The 11,736-nt window shown below is 48.4% G+C and overlaps 1 protein-coding gene across 1 annotated transcript; it reads right to left on the reverse strand.

Moving 5' to 3' along the window:
- Positions 1-3,282: 3,282 nt before the first annotated feature.
- LOC132405147 (uncharacterized protein K02A2.6-like) lies at positions 3,283-4,179 on the reverse strand (the record flags this gene model as incomplete). Its single annotated transcript, XM_059989851.1, has 1 exon — positions 3,283-4,179. A coding segment is annotated over exon 1 (657 nt), but the record flags the coding sequence as incomplete, so codon positions are not given.
- Positions 4,180-11,736: the final 7,557 nt, after the last annotated feature.

Below are 11,736 nucleotides of genomic sequence, written 5' to 3' on the forward strand. Positions count from 1 at the left end.
TGCTGGTAGTGACCATAAAATGTTACTTGAGCAACTTAACAGCCCTTTGCCAGGAGGTATTGTAGTCATTCCTGCACTCATTGAGTTCGCTAATCATATAGTGCCAGTACAGATTTTAAACCTCTCTCGAGAGGATGTATGGCTCACACCTAGGACCTAGCTGGGTATCCTGTCAAAGGTGGAGTGCATAGATAGTGATCAACAATGTGCAGTAAGGTTTCAGCGGATCTCAGCTGGCATTGATCATGTGACAGTGGGTTTAAAGGAGCAGTGTAGTAATCACAAGTTGAAGTCAATTCTAGACAAGCTCGACATTGGGGGTAGTGAAGGACAACAAACTCAGCTAAGAGCTTTACTGGTTAAGTATCTGGATATCTTTGCAGTTGAAGAGGAAGACCTTGGGTACACTGACAAAGTCAAGCGTGAAATTCAGTTAATTGATGACAAGCCTGTTTGACAGCCATACCGTCGTGTTCCGCCGAATCAGTACAATGAAGTGAAAGAGCACATCGCAAAGTTGTTGAAGAAGGATGTGATTCAGGAGAGCAATAGTGCGTATGCCTCATCTGTGGTGTTGGTCCGGAAGGCTGATGGGAGTATAAGACTGTGTGTAGATTATCGGAGACTGAATCTAAGACCAGAAAGACGCGTTCCCACTCCCACATATTGATGAGAGTTCTGATGCCCTGTGGGGTGTGCAAATTTTCTCGACAATAGACCTCGCAAGTGGTTACCACCAAGTGGTAGTAGAGGAGCGTGATAGGCATGAGACTGCTTTTTTGACCCTGTTTGGTCTATATGTATATCTTCAAATGCTGTTTGGGGTCTGCAATGGACCGGCGACTTTTCAAAGGCTCATGCAAGCAACCATGAATGACTTAGTCTTCCAAATCATGCTTGTATACCTAGATGATATTCTGGTGTATTCACAGTGTTACGAACCCCATAACTGGGTTACTTACCAGCAAAGATAGAGATGTCCGTTGGAGTCTGGTGATACTATTTTTAACAGTATTTATTAGTAAAAATACACAAAAATAATATCAATGCAAATATACAGATAATATACGTTGTCAATACTAAACCTAAAAGTGTGGGTATAATAATAATCAATAAGAAATAAGCTCTATCGTTGTCTAGGGGATAATGAATTGTCCGATGGAAATATAAAGTTTGCTGCAGTTCACACAGGCTGCTGTCGTTTGTTTGTCTCTGTGTTGCAATTGTTGGGGAGAGAGAGAGATAGAAGAATGGGAACAGTTACCGCTCAGTGTTTTGCCAACCTTCCTTTATTATTTAGATCCGTCGGTGTCTTGTTGTGGCCGTTCAAGTGTGACCTCTCCTTTAGCTAAACCGTTCTTCCGTGATGAGCCCGCCACCCAGGCAAGGGAGGACGCGCAGGAGCTCTCACCGGCTTTTGCTATAAAACATTGTCCCTGGATCTCTAGCGTTTCTCCTGCTGCGTCTAAGGGGTGTACCCCAGACCCGTCTTTTATCTTCACTCACAGGGTCTCAGATGTCAATCAGGTTGGGATGATGCAATCCCTCAACCAGACCACTCTGGTTGCCCCCTGAGGGGTTTCAATGAATAGTACAGTACTCAATACACAATTCCTTCTCCAAGAGACAACAGCAGTAATCAGTGGTTCTGTTCCGCTTATGTCAGGAGACATTCCAAACCTTGTGTTTCCTGCATTGTCTATAACAACTGCCTTTGCTGTTATCCTGTATCTCCCTCATTACTGACATGCTGTGTATCTCTTTCATTTCCTGGGTCTCAGACCAGAAATAATAGCGATCTTGCAATTCTCAAAAAGGAGGGGCGACTTTGTACCCTTCGGCCCCTCAGAGTTGTTCCACATTCGTAACACCCCCCTCCTTCTAAGGATTTTTACCACAGGTAAAAATTAATTAATACAGAGTCTTACAGAATTTCAGAATCTAACACAATACAAAAGAGTTTTTTTTTTCACTACAGAGTAATACAGTTATACATTCAATTCAGCATCTAAACAGTTAGCGATTACATTGTCACTTCCTTTAATATCTTAATATCTTGTACCTTAATAAATTCCTGTAGCATCAGACTCCAATTTAATAACCACTTATTTTTATTCCTTTTCTTCAGCAAAACAAAAGTAAGGAGTTGTGATCTTAGCTTACGTGTATATTACAAAAGTTTATGCAAATACTAATCTTTATTTTGCTTTCAAACTTAACAGTCAATCTTACATGGTGTTGTCTTTATTATTTACATGCTTTGTCGAAATCCCTTAAAACTGGATCCTGTTAATTAAAGTGGCATCCCGTCAACCTTCGCCCCTTTTCCAGTTAACTCCCACGTGGTTAGCTTGCGTACCAGTGTGGAATAGGCTTTTACATGCTCCTTTCATAGGAGTTATTTCCAACAATGTTTTCCAAACTTAGCCCATTTTCTGAATTTACGCACAATTCTTTATTTTTAAGCAAGTCATTAGTTTTATCTTCAGGACCCTTCATTCTATTGGTTTTCAGTTTAAAATCTGCAAGCGATCCCTCTTTGTCCAAACAACATTTCAAATTCTGCCTCTTCACAGCACACCCTTGAATAACATTAGCGCATAGGGCACCTTTACATTTCAAATTGATGCACCATTAATAACTCACACTGAGACGTAAGGCGAGATATCGGCTTTTATTGACTGGAAGAAGGAACCAGGAGTGAGTGTCCATCATGCTATGTCCTGGAGACTGAGGCCGAGCGTCAGGCCTCAGATCGCCTTTATACAGGGGCCTGTGGGAGGAGCCACAGGAGCAGTCAGCAGGGGGCGTGTCCAGACAGGCACATAGTTCACCACATTCACCCCCCCTTTGTTTGAAAGAGTCCCCATGTGGCGAAGTTTCTTACAAGTCAAGTCTATCAGGTGGTCGAATCTGTCGCTGCGATCTACGTAGCACCGGCTGTGATCGCATGGATGCCGGCGACATTGGTGATTGCACAGGGGACGGAGGTTGCGCTTGTTCCTGCCCACTAGGCGCCGGTGATCCCTCACGCATGTGCGAGGCGCCTGGTATAAATGCGTACGAAACGCCCGGTATACAAGTGTCGTGAGGAGTCTGTGTAGGGCCTGGTGAGTACGGTGTCACCTCCGGTGCAGGGTTCATAGTTACCGGAGAGCCTTCTGGGTAGTGGTCTGCTGCACCTGTGGGTGCCAGGTCGCGGATGGAGACCGTGTCCTCCCGCCCATCAGGTAAGACCACGTAAGCATACTGGGGGTTCGCATGTAGAAGGTGAACCCTCTCTACCAGCGGGGAGTATTTATTGCTCCTCACATGTTTCCGGAGCAGCACTGGCCCCGGGGACATCAGCCAAACTGGTAGGGTGGTCCCAGTGACAGACTTCCTGGGAAAAGAGAATAGGCGTTCGTGAGGGGTGGCATTGGTGGACGTACATAACAGAGAGCGGATAGAGTGCAGTGCCTCAGGGAGGACCTCCTGCCATCGAGAGACCGGCAACCCTTTTGACTTAAGGGCTAAAAGTGTGGCCTTCCACACTGTGGCATTCTCCCGCTCCACCTGGCCATTACCCCGGGGATTATAACTCGTGGTCCGACTGGTAGCAATGCCCCTAGCTAGCAAGTACTGGCGCAGCTCCTCACTCATAAAGGAGGACCCTCTATCGCTGTGGATATAGCAGGGATACCCGAACAGAGTGAAGAGCTGGCGCAGGGCTTTTATGACGGACGCGGCAGTGGTGTCGGGGCAGGGGATGGCAAAGGGGAACCGTGAGTACTCGTCGATAACACTGAGAAAATAGACATTGCGGTCAGTGGAGGGAAGGGGGCCCTTAAGGTCAACACTCAGTCGTTCAAAAGGGCGGGTGGCCTTGACAAGTTGTGCCATGTCAGGACGGTAGAAGTGCAGTTTGCACTCAGCCCAAATTTGGCAGTCCCTGGTCATCGTCCTGATGTCCTCCAGGGAGTATGGCAGGTTCCGAGCTTTCACAAAATGGTAAAATCGGGTGACCCCCGGATGGCAAAGTTGTGCATGAAGGGTGTACAGCTGGTCGAGCTGTGTGCTAGCACATGTTCCCTGGGATAGGGCATCAGGGGGCTCATTGAGTCTGCCAGGCCGGTACAGGATATCATAGGTGTAGGTGGAGAGTTCTATTCTCCACCGCAAAATCTTATCATTTTTGATTTTGCCCCGCTGTTGGTTGCTAAACATGAACGCAACCGAGCGCTGGTCGGTCAGCAAGGTGAACCTTTTGCCGGCGAGATAGTGCCTCCAGTGTCTAACAGCCTCCACTATGGCCTGGGCTTCTTTCTCCACCGCGGAGTGCCGAATTTCAGAGCCTTGGAGGGTGCGAGAAAAGAATGCTACTGGTCTGCCTTCCTGATTGAGGGTAGCAGCCAGAGCAAAATCGGAGGCATCACACTTCACTTGGAAGGGAGCGGTCTCGTCCACGGCATGCATCGTAGCTTTGGCAATGTCCTCTTTAATGCAGCTGAAGGCCGCGCGGGCCTCAACAGAGAGAGGAAATGTGGTAGACTTGACCAGGGGGTGGGCCTTGTCTGTGTAATGGGGGACCCACTGGGCGTAATAGGAAAAAAAACCCAGGCACCGTCTGAGGGCCTTGAGAGTGGTGGGAAGAGGGAGTTCTAACAGGGGGCGCATACGTTCGGGATCAGGGCCAATAACCCCGTTTTCCACGACATACCCAAGTATAGCAAGGCGGGTGGTTCCAAACACACACTTGTCCCTGTTATAAGTAAGGTTCAGAGCTGCGGCCACTTGGAGAAATCGTTGGAGGTTGGCGTCGTGATCTGGCCTGTCGTGACCACAGATGGTGATGTTATCCAGATAGGGAAATGTGGCCTGCAGTTGGTACTGGTCCACCATCCGGTTCATTTCCCTCTGGAAGACAGAGACACCATTCGTGACACCGAAAGGGACGCGCAGGAAGTGATAGAGCCTGCCGCCCGCCTCGAAGGCGGTGTAGGGGCAGTCCTCTGGGCAGATGGGGAGCTGGTGATAAGCGGATTTCAGATCTATTGTCGAGTACACCTTGTACTGAGCAATCTGGTTGACCATATCCGTGATGCGGGGTAGGGGGTATGCGTCAAGCTGCGTAAACCTATTGATGGTTTGACTATAGTCCACCACCATCCTATTTTTCTGCCCAGTCCGAACAACAACCACCTGGGCCCTCCAAGGGCTTGAGCTTGGCTCAATGATCCCCTCCCTGAGCAGCCGCTGCACCTCCGACTGAATGAAGGCCCTGTCCCCCGCGCTGTACCTCCTGCTTTTAGTTGCCACAGGCTTACAGTTAGGGGTCAGGTTGACGAACAGCGGTGGGGGAGGGACCTTGAGAGTGGAGAGGCTGCAAGTGGTGTCAGTAGAGCAGCTGTCGGCCTGGTTCTGGATGGGATGTGTGTGCCCGTGTGTGTGTGTGGTCAGTAGCGGGGAATGTGAAGAAGTCCCACAAAACTGAGGATTCCAGACAGTGAGTGGTGGGAGGGGCCCATCATATACAATAGTCACACTTTCAAGATGGCTCTGGAAGTCCAGCCCCAATAGCACAGGTGCGCACAGATTAGACATGACCAGCAGCTCAAAGTTCCGATATTCTGTACCTTGCACCACCAATGTCGCTACACAACCCGCCCAGATGTCTGTGGACTGCGAGCCAGAAGCCAAATGGAACCTCCGACTCACCGGCCGCGTTGCGAGTCCGCAGCGTTGCACTGTGTCCGGGTGAATAAAACTCCCAGTGCTGCCCGTGTCAAACAGGCATCTAGTCCTGTGCCCCTCCACCCGGATGTCCATCATGGACCTTGCAAGCTGGTGTGGGGCGCTTTGGTCGAGAGTTACAGTGGCCAGAGACCCGGTAAGCATCGGAAGGCCGGGGGCGGGGCATGCTGACGTCGACAAAGATGGCCGCTCACATCCGGGGTACCCGGTCAGCATCCGAGGGTCAGGGGCGGGGCGTGCTGACGTCGACAAAGATGGCCGCCCACATCCGGGCATGCAAGATGGCGGCCCCCACGTTTCACCCGCAGCGCTGCACTCCGCTCGAGGTTGAGACTTACAGACCTTGGCGAAGTGGCCCCGCTTTCCGCAGCTGGAGCAGGTCGCTTCTCGCGCTGGACAGCGTTGTCGAGGGTGTTTTTTATGGCCGCAGAAATAACAAAGCACGAGCTTCTGACGGGCCACAGCCGTGGTCAGGGTCGGGGAGCTCGTGGAATCACGACTGGCGGCGGCGTTGGCGAATTCGCTCCCGGGAGCTGGCGGTGGCGGGGTCTGAGGTGTCCACGGAACCGGCGGGGAATCGCGCGACTGGACGGCGTCAGCATTATGCAAAGCAGCTTCTAGAGCGTTGGCCTTCTCGATCGCCGAGCGTAAGGTAAGGTCGGCATTTTCCAGCAGCCGCTGGCGCATGTACACTGACCTCAGTCCCGTCACAAAGGCATCTCGCACCAGCAGCTCCGCATGCTGTTCTGCTGTGAGCGTCTTGCAGTCACAAGCTCGGAAGAGCGTCTGTAGTGCTCGGAGAAACTCGGCGCTCGATTCTCCAGGCCGCTGTTGCCGGGTAGCTAAATGATGTCTGGCGTAGACGGTGTTCACCCGCCGCAGGTACTGTCTTTTGAGGGCGTCCAGTGCCCCATCGTAGGTCGTCAGGTCCCGGATAATGGAGTAAACTTTGGGGGTGACCCTCGAGAGTAGGATTCTGTGCATAACGGCGGGTTCCGTTGCACGAACCTCCTCCAAGTACGATTGGAAGCATGCAAGCCAGTGTTCAAAAGCGAAAGCTGCGTCAGGGTCTTGAGGGTCCAAATCCAACCTATCCGGACGCAAAACTGTTTCCATGTTTTAAAAACTTCCAGTCAATAAAATTGATGCACCATCAATAACTCACACTGAGACGTAAGGCGAGATATCGGCTTTTATTGACTGGAAGAAGGAACCAGGAGTGAGTGTCCATCATACCATGTCCTGGAGACTGAGGCCGAGCGTCAGGCCTCAGATCGCCTTTATACAGGGGCCTGTGGGAGGAGCCACAGGAGCAGTCAGCAGGGGGCATGTCCAGACAGGCACATAGTTCACCACACAAATCAACCTGTAATTGATTTGCAGGCACCGTGTTAACAAGCCATTGTCCCTTCAGCCTGGTTACTGCTTCTGACACCAATCCAGACTTTAAATTTTCTTCATTCAATTTAGGAACTACACTTTTCCCATCTCCTTCAATAATAATATCCACATCACCACCTTTTATCTCCTTACTAACTTTTAACACACCTTCGAACACAAAAAACTAGGAATTCTCACTTCCCACCAGTACCAAGGTTAACCCTTTCTTCACTGAACCAAGTCCATCTGATCCACAAGGACTGCATTCCTTTTTAACTGAATCAGATACCTCAGACTGTTCCTGAGTTTCATTACTAAGTTCAGTACCACGTGCATCCACATCTTGAACACACTTAAACGGGACATCTGCCTCTTCCAGGCTTTCAATACCCGGCCCCTTTTCAAATTCTAAGTTCCCCTGATCCTCCCAGTTACTCTCTGGGCAACTCCATTCCGGAGTAAACTCAACCCCGCGGGCTGAAACAACCTCATCTGCCAACCCAGCAGACTCCTTCAAGGTAATGGCATCCTTTTCATCTAGGACTGCCCTCATTTCATTATCGGGAACACCTTTAAAATTTTCACCTTCAAACAGTTCTGTCAAGCCTGACGCATCATCCATGTCCAACCCTGGACCTTCTAACAGCATTATCTGCTTCTCATTTTTACTCCATGCCTCTATAAATTTCCTCCTGGCTAAGGGTAGGTCTACCTCCTCTCCTTTACTCTCTTTCACCTCCCTATTCTCCATTTTACCACCCTCTAACCCCTCTTGGTACAGGGTCGGTAAAAACGTCTCAGCCAAATCGATACTGGCTTGATTTAAACTGGTCTCTGTCTCAGCTGCCTTTTCCGACATGCTGCGAGTGGGATAGATCTTGGAACCTAGGGGCGGGACCTCAACACTTACAGGCTGGCTTGTCAGCTCCATGGCCAACCAAACCTCACCACCAGCTAAATCGTTACCCAGAAGGACGTCCACGTCAGTTCTCGGAAATTCTGATCGCAGAATTTCAACTGGTCCAGATACCAGCTCACAATTTATAATGATCCTATGCAAAGGCACAGCTTCTGTCCCTTTTCCTATGCCTCTCAAAGTTACCTCTCCAGTCTCGGGACCAAAATCTAGTACCTTACTGAGAATCAATTACTGCTCAGCTCCAGTATCTCTCCAGATCCGCACTGGAACTGGTGTTTCTCCCTCTTTCACAGACACGGTCCCTTCTGAAATAAATGTCTCACGCCCCTCTCGTATTCTATCTACCTGGGGTTTTCTCATTGATTTTCTGATCGACACAATACATCCTGTAGGAATTGCTGCTTTCCCTTTTCCTGTCTCCTTTCTTGGAGCAAAGCACTTAGATGCAATATGACCCATCTTTCCACAATTAAAACAGGTCAAGCCAGGACCCCTCCTGCCATCTTGCCTTTCTTCCTCCTTATTTTTACCACTAGCTCCCAGCTGAATCTCTGCCTCAGCTGGTGGGCTTTCTCTACCGTTCCCATGGTCTTTCTGGTAACTCTTATTCAAGGAAAACTTTGTCTTGTGGGTTAGGGCATATTCATCTGCGAACCTAGCAAATTCGGAGAAGGACTTATTCGGCTTCTCATTCAAATACATCCGGATATCATCCAAAACACAACCTTTAAATTCCTCAATCAGAATCAACTCCCTTAAATGCCAAAAATCCTCTTCCACCATTTCTGCTGCACACTAACGATCCGAGAGCACACCCTTCTCATAGGCAAACTCTGCCTACGTCTGATTCCACACTTCCTTTAAATTTCTGAACTTTTGTCAAAAGGCCTCAGGTACCAATTCGTAGGCCTGAAGAATGGCCTGTTTTACTTCCTCGTATTTCTCATACTTCTCCTCCACAGACAACGCCACATATGCTCATTGTGCCTTCCCTTTTAACACACTTTGTAACAACGCCACCCACTGATCTCTGGGCCACTTCTGACTCACTGCCACCTTTTCAACATGCAAGAAATAACTATCAACATCAGTCTCCTCGAACGGAGGTACTAACCTAAACTCCCTACTAACATTAAATCTCTCCTCTCAGTTTGGCCCTTGAGCTCTTCGCTCTTTCCTTAACTTTTCCATATCCAGCTCATGTTGCCTCTGTTTCTCCTTCTCCTCATACTCCCTCTGCTTTTCAGCTCTTTCCTTCTCCCTTTTCACCTCTAACTCCTTTAGCTGGAGCGCATACTCCCTTTTCCTCTGTTCCGCGTCCAGCCTCAATTTTTTCAACTCTAACTGAACCTTCCCACTAGCTGGTACCTCTTCAGGGATATTTTCCAATACCTCAGCTGAAAACACATTCTTCTCAATATAATACTGAGTTATGGCCCTCTGAACCTCCCACTTTTTCATTGACAACCTCACCTCTGCAAGATTTAGTCCTTTCACAATATTTATCAGGTCTGACTTTGTGGCAGCCTCTAGCGCCTCCAGAGTCAGGTTTTTTATAAATTCATCTACGTCCATCTTTGCTGGTTTCCCGTCTGGTTACTCGTGCAACCAGATCCAAGTTTGGACTTAAAAGCCTGATTTACTGGCCCTCCAATTTGCTATCAAATCTCGAGACAAGGCACCACGTTGTTACGAACCCCGTAACTGGGTCACTTACCAGCAAAGATAGAGATGTCCTTTGGAGTCTGGTGATACTATTTTAAACAGTATTTATTAGTAAAAATACACAAAAATAATATCAATGCAAATATACAGATAATATACATTGTCAATACTAAACCTAAAAGTGTGGGTATAATAATCAATAAGAAATAAGCTCTATCGTTGTCTAGGGGATAATGAATTGTCCGATGGAAATATAAAGTTTGCTGCAGTTCACACAGGCTGCCGTCGTTTGTTTGTCTCTGTGTTGAAATTGTTGGGGAGAGAGAGAGAGATAGAAGAATGGGAACAGTTACCGCTAAGTGTTTTGCCAACCTTCCTTTATTATTTAGATCCGTCGGTGTCTTGTTGTGGCCGTTCAAGTGTGACCTCTCCTTTAGCTAAACCGTTCTTCCGTGATGAGCCCACCACCCAGGCAAGGGAGGACGCGCAGGAGCTCTCACCGGCTTTTGCTATAAAACACTGTCCCTGGATCTCTAGCGTTTCTCCTGCTGCGTCTAAGGGGTGTACCCCAGACCCGTCTTTTATCTTCACTCACGGGGTCTCAGATGTCAATCAGGATGGGATGATGCAATCCCTCAACCAGACCACTCTGGTTGTCCCCTGAGGGGTTTCAATGAATAGTACAGTACTCAATACACAATTCCTTCTCCAAGAGACAACAGCAGTAATCGGTGGTTCAGTTCCGCTTATGTCAGGAGACATTCCAAACCTTGTGTATTCTGCGTTGTTTATAACAACTGCCTTTGTTGTTATCCTGTGTCTCCCTCATTACTGACATGCTGTGTATCTCTCTCATTTCCTGGTTCTCAGACCCGAAATAATAGCGATCTTGTGATTCTCAAAAAGGAGGGGGCGACTTTGTACCCTTCGGCCCCTCAGAGTTGCTCCACATTTGTAATAACAGATTTTCCAGGAACACTTGGAGAGGCTCAGCACTGTGCTTAAGTGCCTCAAGGAGAATGATCTGAAGGTAAAATTGGAGAAGTGTCATTTTCTGCAGTCAGAGGTCAAGTTCTTAGGACACCAGATATCAGCCAAGGGGATAGGCACAGATCCTGAGAAGGTCTCAGCTGTTCAGCAGTGGCCAGTACCATCTACAGTTAAGGACTTAAGATCATTTCTGGGTTTTGCGGTTATTATCGACGATTCATTCAGGGATCCTCAAAGATTTCAGTCCACTGCATGATGTAGTGAATTTGTGTACTAATGTAGGGAGTCCAAGTAAAACAAACCGGCTGTTACAACAATCTTGGACAGAAGACTGTCAAACTGCCTTTGACTTGCTCAAAGAGCAACTGACCAGCTCCTGCATCCTTGGCTTTGCCGATTTCTCCCAGCCCTTTATAGTGGAGACCGATGCCAGCAATCGTGGGCTAGGAGCTGTGTTATACCAACAGCAGGGAGAGGCAAAGAGGGTTATTGCATATGCAATCCGGCGATTAAGGAATGCTGAACAGAATGAAGGGAATTATAGCAGCATGAAGTTGGAGCTGCTTGCACTTAAGTGGGCTGTAGTAGAGAAGTTTCGTCGATACTTGTGTGGTTCGAAATTCACTGTAATCACTAACGACAACCCCTTATCGCACCTGAAAACTGCCAAATTGGGAGCAGTGGAGCAGAGATGGATCTCACAGCTGTCAGTGTTTGACTTTGATGTCCAGTATCGTCCGGGTCAGAGCCATACCGTGGCTGAGTCGGGAGGTAGGGTCTCAGACAACTCCAGCCACAGTTCTGGGGACTGCAAACAAGAGCACCATCTCCAAATAACATTCAGAATTTGGTTGAAAACAGTTGTTCACAATGTCCCAGAAACATGCGCACCTTTTTCAATGGGAATTTGCTGCTGAATTCTAAGTTCGTTTCTGTTTGTGCACTTTGTGTCGATTCGCCGTGTGACTTCCAGTTCACCAGAGAGTCCGCTAGAGAGCACTGACCTTGTGTGTGTGATCTGTGGGATGGTGCATGTGGAGACGGTGAAC

The sequence above is a fragment of the Hypanus sabinus genome, chromosome 2 (genome assembly GCF_030144855.1).
Source record: "Hypanus sabinus isolate sHypSab1 chromosome 2, sHypSab1.hap1, whole genome shotgun sequence".
NCBI lineage: Eukaryota > Metazoa > Chordata > Chondrichthyes > Myliobatiformes > Dasyatidae > Hypanus > Hypanus sabinus.